At 42.1% G+C, this 19,653-nt stretch overlaps 1 protein-coding gene across 2 annotated transcripts; it reads right to left on the bottom strand.

Moving 5' to 3' along the window:
• Positions 1-11,247: 11,247 nt before the first annotated feature.
• On the bottom strand, positions 11,248-19,091 carry LOC110694587. Of its 2 annotated transcripts, none has more exons than XR_002505910.1 (2): positions 13,565-19,091; positions 11,248-13,486 (listed from the first exon to the last, which is right to left on the bottom strand). XR_002505910.1 is itself a non-coding variant. In XM_021871756.1 (2 exons), the coding sequence occupies exon 2, from the start codon at positions 15,666-15,668 to the stop codon at positions 14,412-14,414; it is 1,257 nt and encodes a 418-aa protein (XP_021727448.1). In that variant the 5' UTR covers positions 15,669-16,565; positions 18,256-19,091; the 3' UTR covers positions 11,248-14,411. The 2 variants fall into 2 exon arrangements, 1 of the variants encoding a protein (XP_021727448.1); XM_021871756.1 differs by having other exon boundaries at positions 11,248-16,565; positions 18,256-19,091.
• Positions 19,092-19,653: the final 562 nt, after the last annotated feature.

Genomic DNA, 19,653 nt, shown 5'->3' with positions numbered 1-19,653 from the left:
CTTCTTGGTGGGTTCGTAACCACTCCTTCATGCCCACATGCCATGAAGGCGCAACTTAAATGACCAAGTTCTTGAACTCCTTTACTCTTGGGCTTCAAATGGAGAAATGCGGCCCCACTCTTAACTTGAAAACACCGAGGAGGGAATATTTAAGATTCCCGAACATCACCAACTTTCTATAAACAAAGGAAATCAAACAAGTAAAGAAGAAAATGCAAAATATACTAGAAAAGCAAGAAAATAAGAAAACTTATAAGGAAATAGCAAAGTAAAGACAATGTAAGTAAAACTAGAGAAAAAAAAAGTAAAATGAGATACAAAACCATGCAAAATCATCCTAAAAGAAGCCAAAATGAGTGCCATAAATGACACTCACCAAACTCCCAAAGCTAAACTTTTGCTCGTCCTCGAGCAAAAACTAAGCAATTAAGCAAGAAAAAGGATGAAAGAGTTATTCAAAAAATATGAAATTGAAAGACATGAGATAAGAATATACACTAAGACTCACTTTCGTAGGAATCACAGTTGTTTTCGGCTACAACAAACCCTTTAAACCCCTAGATCTCTCTAGAGGACGAGTGTAGGTAATATTTCAAGTATTACCCCAAACTTGAACCCCATTGTGATCAAACACTTAAGCATGGTGGCGTCCAAAGGGAAGGAAGCTAGAGAAAAAGAGTCGCCAACAAGTTTTATTAACTTGTAAACCGTTCATAGGGTGAAGGTTACACCCCTTAATGATCCAGGAGATCGTTAACTCCAATATGTCTGGAACCATGACTTGAAGTTCGGGGATGAAGGTACAAATCCAATCTGACAGAGAAAGAACCTGCCTTAATTATAGGCCTCTACTTTATTTTTCTCGAATTCATGTGCACTTTCTGACTAACATGCAGTCAATAGGTTTACCCTAAACTTGTTTCATCTACGTAGGTTGAATATTAATAAACAAATAAATCTATTATTGGCGATCACTTGAATAATAATCAAATTAACCCTAAACAAGATTTTTAATTATCTTATTAAGCGTGATTACAAGTACAAATTCCCTTTCAACATACATAAAAGGCGTGATCAAGCAATAACAATAATATAAATCAAGCAACATAATAATAACAATAATAATAATAACAATCATAATTAAAATAAGCATGTTCATGTTAAAAATAAAGCATAATAATAGCAAGATCCTAGGCATGATACTAACAAGATTAATAACAAATCCCAGCATGTCACTAAACAATAAAGATCAAATCTTTAACCTTAACATGATACTAACATGATAATAGGAAAGAAAATAGGAAGCATCATAGAAATCATAATTGATATAAGAAACGTAGTCTTTACTCTAAACATGATACTAGGTAGCAATAAAATATCCTAACATGATACTAGGAAAAGCATCCTAACATGATACTAGGAATCAAAATAACAACCTAAACATGATTTCTAAATCAAAATATCAATTAAACAATTAAAGTACTTACTTGGATGCCTCGTACCTCTTTCTAATAAGAAAATACACACGTTACTAACTTCAAGGAAAATAATAAAATCAAAGAATTAAATTAAATAATTGAAATAGAGATTTGGGACCAAACCCTCAAAAGTTCAAACATTTCACGTCTAGGAAGAAGACAACTTCGAACTTGGCTAGGTGTGTCTAGTGCTAATGTATAAGGAATTGTGTTTCTAAAAGACTAGTTTAGAAATAGAGAGAGAGAATCAAGAAAATCTTTATGAGAGTTGGTGATTTGAAAAAGGGAAGATATGACTTCTATTTATAAAGAAAAAAGAGAGTCGAAGAATAAGAAAAGAATCCAAATTTGATACGAAATAAAACTCGATGGACAACAGTTTTTGCGGATTTTGTTTTTATTATATCTTTTGATCCAGAAGTCCAAATAAGGCATATAATATGAAGTTTGAAAGATCTTGAAGTCTTCTTTCCAACCCAATAAGAATCAGATTAAATTATTTTTTAGATAAAAATATATGACTGAAATGGTAGGACGGTGTCAGTTTTGGATAGAGTTTTGTATTTTTTTTATATCTTTTTCGTTATAGCTCGGAATTATTATTTTAATATATCATTGGAAAGATAATTTAAAGATCTATCCAACCATATATATTTGGATACAATTATGAGGCACATAAATAATATCTGACTGTCTTTGAACATCTTTAAATTCGAATATAATTAGGATTAAAAAAAAGGAAAGTTTTTATTTAACTCAAATTATTTAATCTTATCTTTTCAAAAAGGATAATTAAGATATTATAGAAAATTATAAGCTTCTAATTAATCCTAATTATTTAAAAAATAGGATTAAACCTTTGGACCCTCTACATGATCATTGGGTCGTAGGTAAAATCCGATTTGAGCCCAATTTAGTATTTTGGCAATAACTTCCTCATTATACATCGGAATCGGGCTTATAATATATTGTTGGAAAGGTATTTTCAAGCCCCATCCAACTACACCATTATTGGACCTGTATCATGGACCAAAATAAACTATAATGCATGTTTTTCAAAAATAGAATATTTTCAAAAAACAGAGAGAAGATATTTTAATAAAAACATCTTCATCACTAGACTTTTCACACTTTCACCTCGTTCAATAATCAAATGATATGAAAGGTATTCATCACGGGGTTTGGTTTTGGGGAGACACAAATGGGTGTCTACAGAAGCCCCCACTTTGACTGAGTTTGGAGAAACACAAGTTTCGAAAACAAAAGTCAAAGTATCGATAGGGACGGAGAATGTTTCAGAACGTTGTGCGATCCTAAAGCACTCTTGTAACGCCGATACCTGCAAACTAGCGTTAGTTAAATAGATTAAAGAGTTAAGAAACACGTATCTTGCATCGTCGAGCACATGTCTTTGATAGTAACCGATTTGTTGCATTTGATGTTGTGACAACCTTCCACAAGCTGGGGAACGCCAACTTGTTGTTTTGATGTTGTGGTCGTGATTTGCCGTTGTTGATGTTTACTCGTCTCTGAACAAGATAGCTTCTTTTGTTTATTTCGTCCACGAATCTCTGAACAAAAGAGCTTCGATGATATGTCCACGTGTCTCTTAACAGAAGAGATACGATGATATGTCCACGCGTCTCTGAAAAAAAGAGCTTTGATGATATGTCCACGTGTCTCTGAACAAAAGAACTTTAATGATATGTCCACACGTCTCTGAAGAAAAAAGCTTTGATGATATGTCCACACGTCTCTGAACAAAAGATCTTTGACGATATATCCACGCGTCTCTGAAAAAAAGAGCTTTGATGATATGTCGACGCGTCTCTGAACAAAAGAGCTTTGATATGTGAATGTTTATTGGGATCGTTCAGTTGGCTGCGAACATGAGCTTTTCTAAATAGTCGTATCCTGTAAATATTAAAAGATTGCCAAAAGACTTTGCTAGTGCTTTTCTTAGGGTTGACCTAAGGCTCGATGTTTTTTCTTAGGGTTGACCTAAGGTGATTGGACTGACTTGAGGTTGACCCAACGTGACTGACTGACTTGAGGTTGACCCAAGGTGAATTGACACGTGTTACTCATGGCTCGTGTGTGCATTGTATTGTGATGCGCTTGACTCAAAATGCGAAAAAACAAAAAATTTCCCAAAAAGAAAGACGCGAAAAAGAAAGAAGCGAAGTTTTTGAAGGTGTATGTTGAATGAGCTTAATCCGTTAACGTTGTCTCTCACAGTACAAGGATTGTAACGTCTTAGAATATCCTAGTTGACTTGATAATGAAAGTATTTAGGTGACTTAGGTGCGGAGGCTAAGTACTTCATACTTCGTGATGCAATAATGATTGATGTTGATATGACAAGGCATGCTTAGCGTTGTGTTAAGATTTCATGACAAAGGATTCTTAAGGGAAATATATTTTGGTCATGTATCTATGATGTGTGTTATAGTGACACTAAAGTTAGGCCGCAAGGGCTAAGTGTGTGGAAAAAGACATTATTTCAAGAAGAGTCAAATGATGGTGACTCTTAGGCTAGGTAAGTCAATAATGTAGGGATCAAGCCCCCAATTCTAGCTCTAAATGAAAGGGATGAGCATTGGAAATTCCTAGATATGATCAATTATGAGTGTAAATGTGAATGTATTTTTATTACGCCTGCACCTCGATGTGAGGTTGCCTACATATCCGTTAGGAATCAAGCCGAACGTAGCTCTAACCGAACCTCGCACTAGTGTGTGTATAACTCAAAAAGGTCGTTTGAAGGTTTGTAACGTGATTAGGCTAAAGGTTTGAAGAAAAAGGGGATAAAGTCTCAACACCCTAGATAAGCTCCCAAGGTGTGCAACCTTGCTTTTGAATCTTTATATTTTTATGCTTGAGGCTTTCTACTCTTTTTTAACTTTTTCTTTTTTTTATTTTTGCTCTTTTTTTGCTTTTGCATTTTTTTTATTTTGAACCTTTTTTGATAAGTGTGGGAAATCCCGATCATGCGGTCTATCACTCACTTGGCATTTCATGTTTCTCAGGCACGGTACCGAGCACTCGATAAGAGACGCAATCTGAGATGTGTTTAGATCAAAGACATTGGAACACTTGCCCTTTTGTACACTTTTATTATATTTTTTCTGCTATTTTAATTTTTTTTTGAAATCATCAAGCTTTTGAAATTGCATAAGTTACACACCATCTAATCTGAAGGTTAGGTAGATGTGGGTTGAAGAAAGAAAAGTCAATCGTTAGATGAGGCTCAAAGTAGTTTATCAAGAAATGATTGCATATTTGAAGGGTAAAAGATGATATGATGTGGCTACAAGGGGTGCCTCAAATCATTGATATACCTTGTGCTTATTTTGACATGGATTTTTTTTTTTTTTTTTTTTTTTGTTGTGTAATGCAATGATCATATGTAAGGAAATAAATGCTCATTTTATTTAAACAGTGAAGGGTAAAAATCAAACTCTAAGAAATTAACTTCAAGGAGGATGAAGGGTGCCGATGCTAGACTTATTGGATAAAGGGTATGAAAAAAAGAAGAAGAAAGCATGAAATCTTGGTGAGAAGCCTACCTTGTGCATTTGTTTCATCATTACCCTCATTTTTGTTTGTCAATCACATGACTCATACTCGATTCAACATGCATTGATGGAAGAACGTAGGAAGAATGAAGGTTGTGATATGGAGAAAGCATGTAGAGAATGGAAAGATGATATAGATGGACATATATGAAAAAAATTAGGAATAGAATGTACCCCCAACTCAAATGACGGAAAAAACCAACTCATGCATGAAACTAAGACATGGTCATTGTTTAGGGTGAAAGCACCCTAGACACGTGGACCAATGAGAGGAGGCCACATGTCGAGCTCAGGATGGCCCACGTGGCTTAACATCCTCTTGACAATTGGCGCCCTCAGATACACCTCTGAAATGGCGGCCTTCAAGGGCCCAAATCCCTAGAAGCGTCGTTTTACGGCACAGCCCACTGAAATTTATGTCAAGTGACCTAGATAGGGGCACGTTGTCCAAGGACCCTATAAATAGGGAGATATTTCCCCACTTTGGGGATACATTCAATAATTTATTACACCTGCATTCTCTCACATCAGAGAGGAAGATCTGAGCTTGGAATCCGAGCAGATACCCACCTAAATTTCCGCACCTTTTTCTCCCCCTTCAAGTTACTAACTTGTTCGTCGGAGGCAGAGCACCACCCAACTGGTGTCTCCGTTTTCTTTGCAGGTACAACTCACACAGGATCAGTCTTCGTGTTGTAACTCTCCCGAGGGACAAAAACACCCAAAACATTTGGCGGCGTCTGTGGGGAGAGTACCTCGAAGATTGTTCAAGAGTTTGTACCACCCCCAAACTTTCTGGGCGATGACCCAAAAGTTTTTACAGACTAGGTGGATGAGGATCCTCAGGTCGAAACCTTTACAGCCAATGATGGCTCCCTCAGAATCAAGAGCATCCGGCCTAGAGATACTCTGGAGCGGGGTGCCTCCCAGGCGAGTACAAGTAGACCCCCTGGGCAGCCGGAAGGGAAATTCCATACGGCCGCTGGATCAGCACCTGTCACCCGAGACGAACTCATGAGGTTCATGACAAGTTTCAAGGGTGAAATTAAAGAGCTGATCACCCAGAGCCGGGCTGGCGTAAGTAAAGGACAGTCGGCCAAGAAGACTCCTCTAGAAAAGGGGAAGTCAGTCAGAGAACGGCAGCCCACTCCTCATCCAAAGGAGAAGGCAGCCGGGACCATTGATTGGTCAAAAATTCTTCTCCCTAAGAGGAATACCAACAACACCCACCGGACTCAGCAGCCGGTGGGAAGTAAAAAATCAACTCTTAATTCCCGGGAGATTATCAACCGGAAGAGAAATCAACAGTTGTCTGAATCGGCTTCTACGTCGAATTTTCCAGACAGCTTTAACAATACTTCTGCGGGGAATGCACCTTCCTTGCATGAAAGTCAGACAGGCGGTAATACCGTCCACTCTAGCCCTCAGATGATCGGGGCTGCACCATATGTACCTTCTCAGGTCTATTGTTAGTACCCACCTTACTATATGCAGCCGGCTCTCTTCGGAGGTCAGGCGGCATACCACAATGTCCAGCCACTGGACTGGCAGCTTCGTCTGCTCCGCCTGGGTGAACAACCTTCTGCGTTCACCCGGGAGATAACCGAGGCGGCCCATCCGGCCAAGGTTAAGAATGTATTGGTTGGTACTTATAATGGTACCACCAATCCGGAAGACCACCTCATGGCTTACACCAACCTCATGTACTTGCAAGGGTTGGATGATGCCACTTGGTGTCGTTGCTTCCCGGCTACATTGAAGGGCATTGCCCAACAATGGTTTGGCAATATGCCAGCCAGGTCCATCGATAGTTTTAGGAAGCTTGCCTTCCTATTTGCTTCTAATTTCTCAATGAACATCCCTGCTAAGAAAACAAGCTTGGACTTGAGCACCATTAAACAGGGGGAGAGAGAAGGGTTGCGCTCCTATGTCAGGCGGTTCAGTCTGATTAGAATTCAAATTCAAGGACTGTCTGATGAGATAGATTTTACAGACTTTTTCAATGGTTTGAGTGACGGGTCGACTTTTAAGTTCGACCTAGTCAGAAAAGGAGCTTTCACCTTACAGACGGCTCTGAGGGAGGCGGAAAGCTACATTCAAGCTACTGACCTCTGCTCGCCTAGTAACCAGTCGGACTCCAAGAAGTCTGACAAGCAGAAAGACAGCCGACCTGCTCAGCCGGCAAAAAAGAAAGAAGAGAGCTAGAAGAGAAAAGAAATTTAGGCAGTTAGTGATTCTGACCAGTCGTCCCAGAAGAAGAAGAAAGAATTTAAACCGTACATCCCCAAGTACGAGTTTAACAAGGACTGCAATTCCATCCTCATGGAAATTAAGGACCGGTTGTCCCTAGAGAAGCCGAATCCAATGAAAAGTTCCATTTAATCAAGGAACAAAAATAAATTTTGCTAGTACCATGAGGAAGTTGGCCATGACACCGACGACTACTTCAGCCTTCAACGGGCGTTGGACCGTCTGGCTGACAAGGGAATGCTGAAGTCCTACATTTCTAAGTCCCCAGCCGGGACAAAGAAGAAGAATAAGGGTCAGTCCTCTAAGACTACCCCCCATCCTGCTAGTAGTTCGGATACCGACAAGGAGCCGGTCTACACAATAGCAGGCGGGTTCTCATGTGGTGGCCCTACCATCCGGGGCACCAAGAGCCATCTTCGAAAGATGGATAAAGATGATGATGGGCAGGCGTCTGCAAGCTCCTCATTCCCGGATGTTCTGATCACCGAGAAGGATAGGGGCAGTGTTCGCCGCCCATATGATGACCCGATCGTCATTGAATGTAAGGTTGCCAACTAGTTGGTTGGACAGATCCTTATTGATACCGGCAGCTCATCAGACATCATCAGCCTCCGGTGCTTGCAAAAGCTGAAATACAATGACAACAGCTTGCATCCGGTCACCCACCCCTTATTGGCTTTGGGGGTGGAATGGTTTACCCAGTCGGAAGGGTCGATCTACCCATCCGGCTGGGTGTGAAAGGAAAAGGGTGACACCTAGTCGTCAAGTTTTTGGTCGTTGATGAGCTGACCGCCTACAACAATTATCTTGGGTCGGCCAACCCTAAACGAATCCAAGGCTATAATCATCCCTTCCCTCATGCTCATCAAGTATGAGAGGGATGACGGCCCTGTTGGTTCTTTGAATGGGGATCAGAAGATGGCCTGGGAGTGCTATCTCTCAGCTGTCAAAGATACCGTGGCCCAAGACGGCCAAGAACTAATAGACCTTGACAATGTCAAGGATGCTGATCCCGTACCAGTCCCACCAGCAGCCGGGAAGAAAAGAAAGGCACCTATGCTGGTGGAGGTGAAGAAAGAGAAAAAATAGCAATCACTGACCGGTGAACGGTTAGATGAGCTCCGTCCCCAACCGGATGGTGAACATATTGACATACCTCTGGACGACAGCCGTCCGGAGCGTACATTGAAGGTTGGGACTGTTGCTTTTGCTAAGTTGGGTGCATACTTGCACCTTCTGCTAAAAGAATTCAAAGACATTTTTGCCTTTTGTGGAAGAGATGTCAGGTGTCAGCCCGGATCTTGCTGTCCACAAACTCGCCGTGGATCCGGCAGAAGAAAAGAAATCACGGCGAGGAAAGAAGTCAGGCGGCAACTGCCGAAGTTAAAAAGCTGTTGGATGCTGGGTTCATTCGGTCATGTAATTTCCCCGACTAGGTGGCGAATGTTGTGCTTGTAAAGAAGCCGAATGGTACCTGGCGTATGTGTGTTGATTACACAGATCTCAACAAGGCATGTCCCAAGGACAGTTATCCGCTTCCTAAGATCGATAGTCTGGTCGATTCGACAGCCGGGCATTCCTTGATGAGTTTTATGGATGCCTACTCCGGCTTCCATCGGATACCCCTGTTGAAGAAAGATCAAGAAAAGACGGCCTTCGTCACTGATCAGGGGCTATTCTGTTACACGGTGATGTCGTTTGGCTTGAAAAATGCGCCGACTACGTTCCAACGGATGATTAATACGGTCTTTATTATTCAAATTGGGAGGAATGTAGAGGCGTGCATTGATGACATGATAGTCAAATCCAAAAAGCAGGCGGATCACCTTGCTGATCTCCAAGAAACCTTCACTACACTCAGGCGGCATAAAATTATGTTAAATCCTAAGAAATGCGTCTTTGGTGTTGAGTCTGGGAAGTTTCTCGGATTCTTGATTAATCGAAGGGGGATAGAGGCTAACCCTGAGAAGATACAGGTGGTGATTGACATGAAGTCACCCCGCACTGTCAAGGAAGCATAGAGATTAACCGGTTGCCTGGCGGCCCTAGGGAGATTCCTCAGCCGGTCAGGTGACAAATGCCTTTACTTCTTCTAAGCAATCAGGAAGAAGACCAGATTTGAATGGGGGGATGATGCTGAGGCGGCCTTTCAACGGCTGAAAGAACACTTGCAGTCTTTGGCAGGCTTGTTGACCCACTGCGTAGAGAGGTGTTATACATGTACCTAGCCGTCTCGGATCATGCCCTCAGTGCCGTTCTCCTTGCTAAGAGAGATGGTGTTCAACTTCCGGTCTATTTCATTAGCCATGTTCTAAAAAATGCTGAGCTCCGGTACCCCATGGTAGAAAAATTTGTCCTTGTCCTGTATATGGCTTTCAAGAAATTGAAACCTTATTTTTTAGCTCATCCGGTGGTGATCTACACCGACCAGCCCCTCAAGCGGCCAATGTCTACTTTGGAGTCATCCGACAGAATGTTGAAATGGGCTATTGAAATGCAAAGTCTTAAAATCACTTTTGAACCTAGAAAGGCAGTGAAAGGTCAGGCGTTTGCCGACTTCATTGTTGAAATGACTCGACCGGTACAACCGAATAACATTGACCAGGTTTGAAAAGTGTATGTAGACGGAATCTCAACGAAGAACGGCTGCGGTGCAGGAATTATATATGAGTCCCTTGAGGGGGAAAAATTTGAATATGCACTGCGGTTTAAGTTCAAGCCTCAAACAACGAGGCGGAGTATGAAGCCCTGCTACCCGGAATCCGCATGTGTAAGGCAGTAGGGGCAACTAAAATTGACGCCTATTCTGATTCTTAGTTGGTCGTCAGCCAGTATGAGGGAACATATGAGGCAACTCATCCGGCCATGATCAAATATCCTCAGGAATTCTAAGAAGAGGCTAGGTCAGATAACAACCAGGCGGATGCGTTGTCCAAATTGGCTTCATCCGCCTGCTGTGATACTCCTCGGTCGGTCTTTTGGGAAGTTCTTTAAAAGGGAAGCATACATAAAGAGCCCATTGGAATCTTGGACCGAAGCTCTACCTGGATGGATGGCATCCGGGCATATTTAGCAGACGGTAAGCTTCCTGATTCACCACAGGAGGCAGCCGTCATGAAAAAGCGAGCAGCAAACTTTGAGTTGAGAAACGGAGAACTCTTCATGGCGGGTTTCCTCAAACCTCTAGTGAAGTGTGTTACCCCAGAAAAGGGGAAAGAAGTTCTCGAAGAATTACATGCTGGGTACTGCGCCTCTCATATAGGCGGCAGGTCCCTCGCCGTCAGAGCCAGGCGACATTACTTCTGGCCTACTCTTGAAGCAGACGCTAAAGAGTTAGTCAAAAGATGTGATAAATGCCAAAGGTTTGGCCCACTTATTCACCGCCCGGCTACTGATCTGACGGCAATCCACAGCCAGTCCCATTCGCTAAATGGGGCATGGATATCTTAGGTCCTTATACGCCTGCTCTAAGCGAAAAGCGCTACATTTTGGTGGCTGTGGATTATTTCACCAAATGGGTAGAAGCTGAGCCGGTTAAGAACATCAAGACAAAGGATGTCATCTCTTTCATCTGGAAGAACATCATCACCCGGTTTGGGGTACCTATGTCTATGGTGTTTGATAATGGCCCTCAGGTTGGGAGATAAGGGTATCTCACACTGTTTTGCATCAGTCGGCCGACCCCAAGCAAACGGCCAGGTTGAAGCCTTCAACAAACTCATCTCAGACGACATAAAAAAGAAAATTGAAAGAGCCGGTGGTTTTTGGGCAGAAGAATTAATTCATGTTCTATGGGCCATCCGGACTACTGCTAAAGGGGCAACCGGAGAAACCCCATTTCTTATGGTATACGGGGCTGAAGCCGTCTTGCCCATTGAGCACTACGAGCCGACTCTCAGAGTTATGCTTTATGATGAAGAGGCAAATTGGGAGGCCATGCGGCTGGCATTAGACTCCCTCCCGGAACGCAGGGGCAACGCTTCCCTGCGCCATGAGATATACCGTCTCATAATGACCAGAGCATATAACAAGAAAGGGCAAAAGCTCCCTCTGAAAGTGGATGACTTTGTGTTACGAAAAATGGAGGCAACCGGTAGGGCTAATGAGGCTAGGAAGCTAACCCTAAATGGGAAGGCCCTTATCGGATTTATGAAGAAGTCAAGAACGGCACCTACCGTCTGGAAACCCTAGACGGTCGCCGCCTGCCTAGAACTTGGAATGTAGACAACCTAAAAAAGTACTACTTCTGAGAATGTATAATTTTTGTAAACAGTAAGTCAATTAATGAAAATTCAGGCTTTGTTTGCAGATTTATTTTGCCATTTTTATTGTTCGTCCGCCTGGGCAATACCCAGACGGACCCTGTGTGTTTAACTTACTAAGTTTGATACTTAGTTTAGTTGAATATTATAACTACTTGTCCGCCTGGGTAAAACTCAGACGGACTCTTTGTTTGAATAACTAAGTTTGATACTTAGTGTAATCTTATAATTGCTAGTCCGCCTGGGTAAAGCTCAAACAGACTCTTTGTTTATTTAATTACGTTCGATACTTGGTGTAAATTATCAATTGCTTGTCCGTCTGGGTAATACTCAGACGGATTATTTGTTCAACCAACTAAGTTCGCGTAAAAACTAGGCACAAAAACGCTTAGTGGCTATACAACCGGTCTCAAACAAGAGCAAAGGCAAATATGGCTGGATGGTTGCTCATTTTACAAAACCGCCTGTCCCAACATGGACAAAGGCGTCCGGCGACACCCCTCCGGGTGCAATCGTCGCAGAGAACGGACTATTCGTCGGTTCTATATACCAACGCAGATGGTGAAAATTGAACGACCAAATTGGTCAACTCATAGCCGTCTGACCAGAATAATCTAAAGAACGATTAAGTTACCGAATACCGGATGCCTTGAGGCATCAGTCGGTCATCGGCTGAAGTTCTCACTTAGGTTATTTATTCCAAAGTTGCACTCACTTCCCCTATTGGGGCAAGAGATTATGTGTAATGGCTGCGGGTTAACCCCAGACGGAATATAACCGCCTGGATAAGAAGCTCAAAGCACCGGCTCTAATGGCCGGTTGTGGACTTGGTTTGGGGCAATCACTATTGTGATTGATTGGCCTAAAAACACTCCATACTTTTCCTAGTATCAAGTGTTTTCAAGCCAATCAATCAATTTAGAATAAAACCAACCACACAGCCGCCCAGGGGCAAGAGCACTTAGATTGCAAACTGCCGCATGCTTTTTTAAGTTAGGCAAAATATTAAAGAATTGCAAACATACGCAAAGTTCAAATTGAAAAACTCAAACACAAACAGGTATAAATAACCGACTGAGTCGGAATACTTCATTAAATATTAAAAATGGCTCGAAGGCCATAAGTTGTGTTAACCGGAGTTACATCCGGTAAAGAAACAAAAAATAAATTGTTAACCCAACTCCTTAGTTGGTAAAGATACAACAATACACGGCATACAAGCCGGTAAAGAAACAAAATGGCATACTGCCGCAGAAAGTAGAGAGGCCTGCCTAAGGCTGAGGTGGCTGCTGCTCCGACTGAGTTTGACTGGCTTAGCCCTCGTTATGCTCATCCGCCGCCTCCTCGTTGTCAGAGACTTCATATCCCTGCTCAGCAACCCAATCTTTAAAGCGAGGCGGTGGAGCATCACCCAGTAGTTGGGCATCGTACACCTCAGTGGCGTAATCATACCTCAGCTTATAGACGTCAAAGTCTATTTTTAGTTAAAGAAGGCTCCAGTTGATCTTCAGCCGGGCCAGGTTGTCTCTCTCATTCTCCTCTATCAGCCGTTTTTGCTCATGGGCAAGCTCGTCCGACTGCTTGTTTCGCAGATTGAAAGCTCAACTCCCAGGCGGGTAACGTCTGCTCGGAGTTGGGCATTTTCCTTATCAGCATCTTCTAATGCCTTGAGATCTGATTTGGCATCCTTTAGTTTCTTGTCAAGGTCATCAGCCCGGCTGTTAGCTTCGTCGTTCGCAGCCGTCAAACTCCAGATCAACTCCTCTTGTTTCAACTCTACTGCTTTAATCTTTACATTACACATATAATCAGTATATTCAGCAGAGTTGAGGTTTTCAAGGGCCCTTCGTTTGGCGTCATTTACCTCTTCCTGTTTCCGCCTGAAGGGGCCCCGGAAGCCATCCACCCTTACCATCACCTAAGAAAAGAGCAGCCGGATTATGAGTTACTTAGTAGAATTAAAGATAAAAGATATCAAGGTTGTGGGATTCATTACCTCATCCAGTTGGCCTATTATCCGGTCGAAGTCCACGACCTGCAGATCAGGTTTGGAGTTCTTCTCAGACCGGGTGAGGGTCCTCACCATCCGTTTTGCGAAACCCGCAAGATCCGGCTCGTCAGAGGTCAGATCTTCATCAAAAGTAGTACTCTGTGAGATAGAGGCAGCGTAGTCGGCATTCATTCGTTGCCGGCTACTGACCGACCCCTTAGAGGGATCAACCCTTGTCTTAATTCTCATAAAATCAAGTGGCCAAGGTATTTCAATCCGTCCCTTACCTTGGGCTTCCGGATGGGTCTCCGGCTTCTGCTCCTCCCCAGGCGTTGCCGCACTACCTGCAACATTAGGTGGCTCGCCACCCTTCAATGTCGTAGAGACATCCGGCGCTTTCTGCTGCGAGCGTTCCGAGCTTTCGCTCATTTTTCTCATCGCAGCAGACAATTTGCCCCCGGTCGTTGGACGATCGGATTGGGTAGATGATTGTTTCTAGGGAGGAGGAGGGCCCTTCCTGGCAGCTTTCGCAGCCGGAGTTTTCTCCAGATCGTCTCCTTGCCTTTTGAGCAGCTTGGAGAAAGATCGTGGAATCTTCTTGACGGAATCCTAAGAAATAAACAAAGGGTAAGTATACCTAACTGGAAAATTGTAAAAAAAGAAAAAAAAAATGCAAACACATCAAGTCAAACGGTCTTACCCAACCTTTTTTGGAGTCTTTGGCTTCAACGGCTGCCTTCTTGGCAAGCGCAGCCTCCTTGCGCAGCAGCGCCGCAGACTTAGCCGGAGTCTTCGCCGGAACGACCATTCTCAGGGCGTCGTCTGCAAGAACAAGAATTTATGGTTAGAAAAATTATGGCAACTTTGCAATTGAAGTAAAATAACAATCATTCCGGATGAGAAGTGATCTACCCCTGGGAAACATAGTACTCAGACCGCAGGCGGACAAGAAGCACTCGTCCTTAAAGAAGTCTAGATGGGGAATCCAGTTTTTGGGAACTATGATGTGAGTCCCATCCCCCATGGACTCAGTTGTTGTTTCACAAAATCCCGACTCCATTATTTGTTCCCGGACCTTAGTAGATAGCGCAGGGAGAGGGCATTTCCGGCCTAGAAGAGCCGGCTCAGTATTGTACCGGCGCAGTGTCCGGTTGTGTCTTAAAGTGGGGGTAGAAATCAAGTAGAATTTGTGCTTCCACCCGGACCATTTGGACACTTTGTCCAAAGTCATCAAGTATTGGGGCAAGGTAGTTAGAGTACACCATGCCCCATGGCCGCCTGGGGCCTTGCTCAAGTAGTACATATCAGCGAAGGCGGAAAAGCTGGGGTTTATATTTTGAAACTCGCAGGCGGCGATGTAACTAAGAATATTCACCCACGAGTTGGGGGTGAGCTGCCAAACTCCTACATCGTACCCCTTAAGGATTTTCCTAATCCCGGGGTGGAGGGGGAACCGGAGGTCGGCTTCGATAACCGCCTCGTAGCAGATGAAGTAGTCGTCTGCATGGTCTATGTCATCGCCCCAAGCCATTACGGCGTGAGCCGGAGGAACGATAATCTCCCAACCCCTTCTAAAGGGGTGCTTTTCCTTGAAAGCCCTGAATCCGCTCTTGAGGAGGGCGATGTTAGCCGGTAGCATTCGGGTCCTTTTAGGGTTGGGGTTGTCAGCGACCTTAGGCGGCTGCTGATAGTCAGCCGCAAAATTATCTTGGTCAGAGCCGGAAGATTTGGCCCTTGACCCTTCACCGACTTCAGCGCTGCCGACTTCATTAGAGGAGGCGGTACCCTCGCCGCCTACCTCTCGTACCCCGGAGCTCCCGGAAGTAGAGGGATCCTCTTCGTTAGATCCGCTCTCCTCCCAATCCCTCTGTTCCCCGTCTGGGAAAACCTCATCGGCTGGCACTGTCATAGTGCGCCGGCTCTTCGACCGTCTAGTCGTTTGTTTCGTTCTGGCCATTGTGTCCTGCACAGACGCAGAGAGGGAGGAATTCGGAGATGAGAATATTGGTTCCGACAGTCCAGAAAAGGCACCCCCTGTTCTAGACTCAACCGTTCCGGGGGATTGGCTAAGTGTCCTAGGCAGTGCCGAGTGAGTGGATTGAGAACACATTTATATTCCCTAAAAAGCTAGGTATACAGGAGGAGAAAAAATGGTATACAAATTGAAAGGGAGGAAAGCTAAAATGGTACAGGCGGTTACCTCGCTTTTTCTCTGAAAAATCTGAAAACCGCTACAGCCGGTAAACTAGGTGTTGAACTACTAGCACTCGGAAGCTTGAACTTGCTCTGACGCAGACGAAAGCAGAGAACTTCTCTCTACAATCTCTCTTTTTCTCTCTCTAAAAAGTCAAATGTTAATGTAAGGTGAGAAAAGGGGGGGTAACTTTCTATTTATAGAAAGTGAAAGCAGGGGGAAATCTTTGATTTGAAATTCAAATTTTTTACCCGTTATTGTTCGCCTTTGAGAGGTGGACACGTGTCACAGGCCCTACGTGATATGCATGTGCGACCTGTGAGGGGCAAATGTTTAGGGTGATAATACGCTAGACACGTGGACCAATGAGAGGAGGCCACAGAGCAAAATTACCAACAAGCAGCTAGAAGCTAACATTGCAATAGCGCCGAAGATCCAGAGCAGAAGGGGGAAAGAGAAGTAGAAAGCTCTCAGACCAAGAGACCAAAACAGGCTGCCGCGGTACAATTGTTGGGATACATATTCAACGAACTCTTCTCTATCTTCGTCGACTGAGGGTGGTGGTACATTAAGCAAGAAACTAACATGGGCATAGTATCTGATGCTCTGCATATTGCAGAAGAATGCTACAAGGAAGCATATTAGAACTGATAAATACTTGGTTGTATGTATTGTAAAGGTCAGATTACTTGTGCTGCTCATAATAGCACTGATTAGGGAACTCAATGTTATTGCAGTTGATGCCAAAACTGTAGCCGCCTTTAGGTTGTTCCGAATTGTTTGTACTCCCAGAATACCATACTTTCCTTGATCCTAAGAAATACGAATGTTTGAGGTAAGATTACATAAGTGCGGTCATTTAGGCCAGATTTGACCCTAGGTCTTACCGTCTTAGACATAACACTTGTAGGATTTAACCAGCTAAGTTATTTGACATTCACATATTTCTTCTATGTTAATCTAAACTCTACACTTCCTTTCAACTACGGAGTCCATATTTTGGTACTCTTAGTACTTTATAGTCCCACATGGCCACACTTGGTTATGTATTAGAGTTTTTAGGCACTTTATTTAGAGGAAGTATAAATGTAGGGTTGTGAGACAATGAAAATGTCTCACAACATAAAAAAATGTAACAAATGTAATAGGAAGAGGGAGAAAGGAAGAGGGATATAGAGAGAGTGAAAAAAGGTTGGGTGGGGTCCACCTAAAAGGTCAGAAATGGTTTCACGTGCAATAAAGACAAAAATGTATTGAGACCACAGCTAGTGAGAGAATATTTTGTACCACTGAGCATTTTTTGTAAGTACCATTGAAATTGTATTGTGTATCACTGAGAGTATATTTTGTATCAGTGAAGCTCCAATATATAAATTGACACATTAATGGGATATTTGAACCTTTTTTGAAATACCATTGAAATTATATCTTGTACCAGTGAAAGTATATTTTGTACCACTGAATCTATAATGACAAAATTAAAATCCCGCGTGAAATGACCAACCTGCCCCTGTGAGATACTTTTAAATCTCTCTCAACCCTCCCTTTAGAATACCTCCTTTATTTAGGACAAAATCAAGCAATTTTATAGTGACATGGACGGTTTACTTAGCGGTTTACTTTATTTAGGATAAAATCAAGCAATTATTGAATTAGAGGTTTACTTATTTATATTTGATGTACACAAAACAAAATAATTGAAACCGCTTAGCGGTTTTCTTTTAATAAAACTGCTAATTGACCGTTTTGTTGTAAACTAGTAAAAAAAATGATAACGTGGACAATATGTACGGAATATATTATCAAAAAGTGATAAATTCTAGGAATTCACAACTTTTCCAACCATTTCTATAAAAATCACCCACAATTTCAGCAAAATCTAACTTTTTTTTTTTGTTTTTTTTTTTTTTAACAAAGGCAGAAACTTGCTAAAATAGAACTACAAATAAATAATATAAAATAATAAATAAATAAATTTATAGCTCTGTGGTTTTTTTTTTAGGTGCAAAATTTATAGCTCAGAATCATGTCTATCCATTTTACATTAATGACATATCTACATATCAATAACTAAATTAATTAATAGCGTAGTTTAATAGTGTTCAAGTTAGACTACTACATCAATTAGATTAATTTTGTTTAAGACTTTAAGTGGACTAAAGTACTTGATTTGTAGGTCAACAACTTGATGATGATTGATGATACTTTGTCCCAGTAGTCCACTCCAATTAAGAGTGATCTAAGTATTATCGCAACAACCTCATTGATAAACTCATAAAAGTAAAGCGTTATAAATAAATGAAACAAATCTAAGCATAGTCGTACCAAATTACTAATTATATCAAGAGAGAATAATTATCATACAAATAATCGTAATACAAACACACAAAAAAATATCTGAAATTGGAGTGTACCTCAACGATTGATTGTTAAAGCTCGGTATTGGTTTATACAATTTATCATAAATGATTCTTTTTTTAATAGAGAAGAGAAAGGAACTAACCTTCATCATGTGGTGAACCCATTGGTGTCGGATGATGGTATTAAGGCAAACAACCGTTCTTAGCGGACGCCTAATCATTGTAAACGCAAGCCATGAATGATATATTCCCAGGATTAGTAATCCTAATGGAACTAATACAAAATCCAAGTATTCTTCTTCGAAAATCTTCATATTTTCAATATGCTTTTCATAAATTTGGAGTTTCTATTTTTGAAACATAAATTGAACAAGAAAACAATGGTTATTTGAACAAAGTTTAGATAATTGCCTTCTTGTTACAGCCAATAGACAAGATGCCAAGTGCCCACTGCTAATGTAACTAGTACGTCGGTATTAAAAGTAATGGTAGATGTTTATTGATATCTTATGGTTGAGATTTATGCTTTTTTTGTTCGGTAAAAGGGGAATAAATAAATTAGAGGTTGAAAGATATGTTGAATGGCTGATGGAGGATTGGTGGAGTGGATGTATATTTTATTTTATTCATTATTTGGAGGGACGTGAATTAATGGTTGTTAAATATGTAATTGACGGAAGGAATTAATGATTTTTGTTTTGGGTGTTTTTTAGATTTCCTCGGATACTAGTCACGCTTTACTGATAACGAGTCTGTCCGACCTGTAAAACAACGAATGTTCCGGTTGTCGGAATATTCGCCTCCGACGATCAAGTTAGTGATCGGAAACGGAAAAGGTTAGAGAGAAAAAGTAGAGAGAATTTGGAGCTATTTAATGCTCTTTTTCTTGTAATGTCTTACTCCATCCCTCCCATCATAAATGATTAGGGTATTTATAAAGGGTGGGACTCGTGCCCCATTCTAGGGTTTGTACCCTAGAATTGCGTGACGTGATTGGCTGCGCAATCAATAATGCTACGTGTTACTTTGGGGGCGCCGCTTTGCGACTTCAATAATATCTCTCGGGATTTGGGCCCTGAGGTTATTAGGCCTCTTTTGCGTGCTGATATTAGGGGAACACATGCCCTAAACACGTGGCATCTTCCTGTAGTGACAGGTGTCTCCCTCTAACTGGGCCACGTGTCGCTACGAGATTGGCTTGAACCTTTGAGTGCTCTTGGACTGGACACGTGGCATCTTCCCATAATGACACGTGTCACCCTTTAACTTGGCCACGAGTCACTACGGGACTGGTATACGTATACGGGGTATTTTTACCCTTAACATTTTCCCCTCAGAGGAGGTGGATCGTACGCTTACAGGCGAACTCCTCTGACTTCAAATAGCCTTGGGGCGTACGAGTGCATTAGGGTTTTGACAGGCGGCTTCTGTCCGCCTGAAAATTTAGGACGAACACCCATATTTACGGATGGCGCGGACAATGGTAGGCCGTCTCGCTTTTGGAATTGCGGCCGTCTCACTTTTGGAATTGTGGCCGTCTT

The sequence above is a fragment of the Chenopodium quinoa genome, unplaced genomic scaffold, assembly GCF_001683475.1.
Source record: "Chenopodium quinoa cultivar QQ74 unplaced genomic scaffold, ASM168347v1, whole genome shotgun sequence".
Taxonomy (NCBI): Eukaryota; Viridiplantae; Streptophyta; class Magnoliopsida; order Caryophyllales; family Amaranthaceae; genus Chenopodium; species Chenopodium quinoa.
The sequence above is the reverse complement of the archived record's forward strand: the minus strand, read 5'-3'. Positions and strand labels throughout refer to the sequence as shown.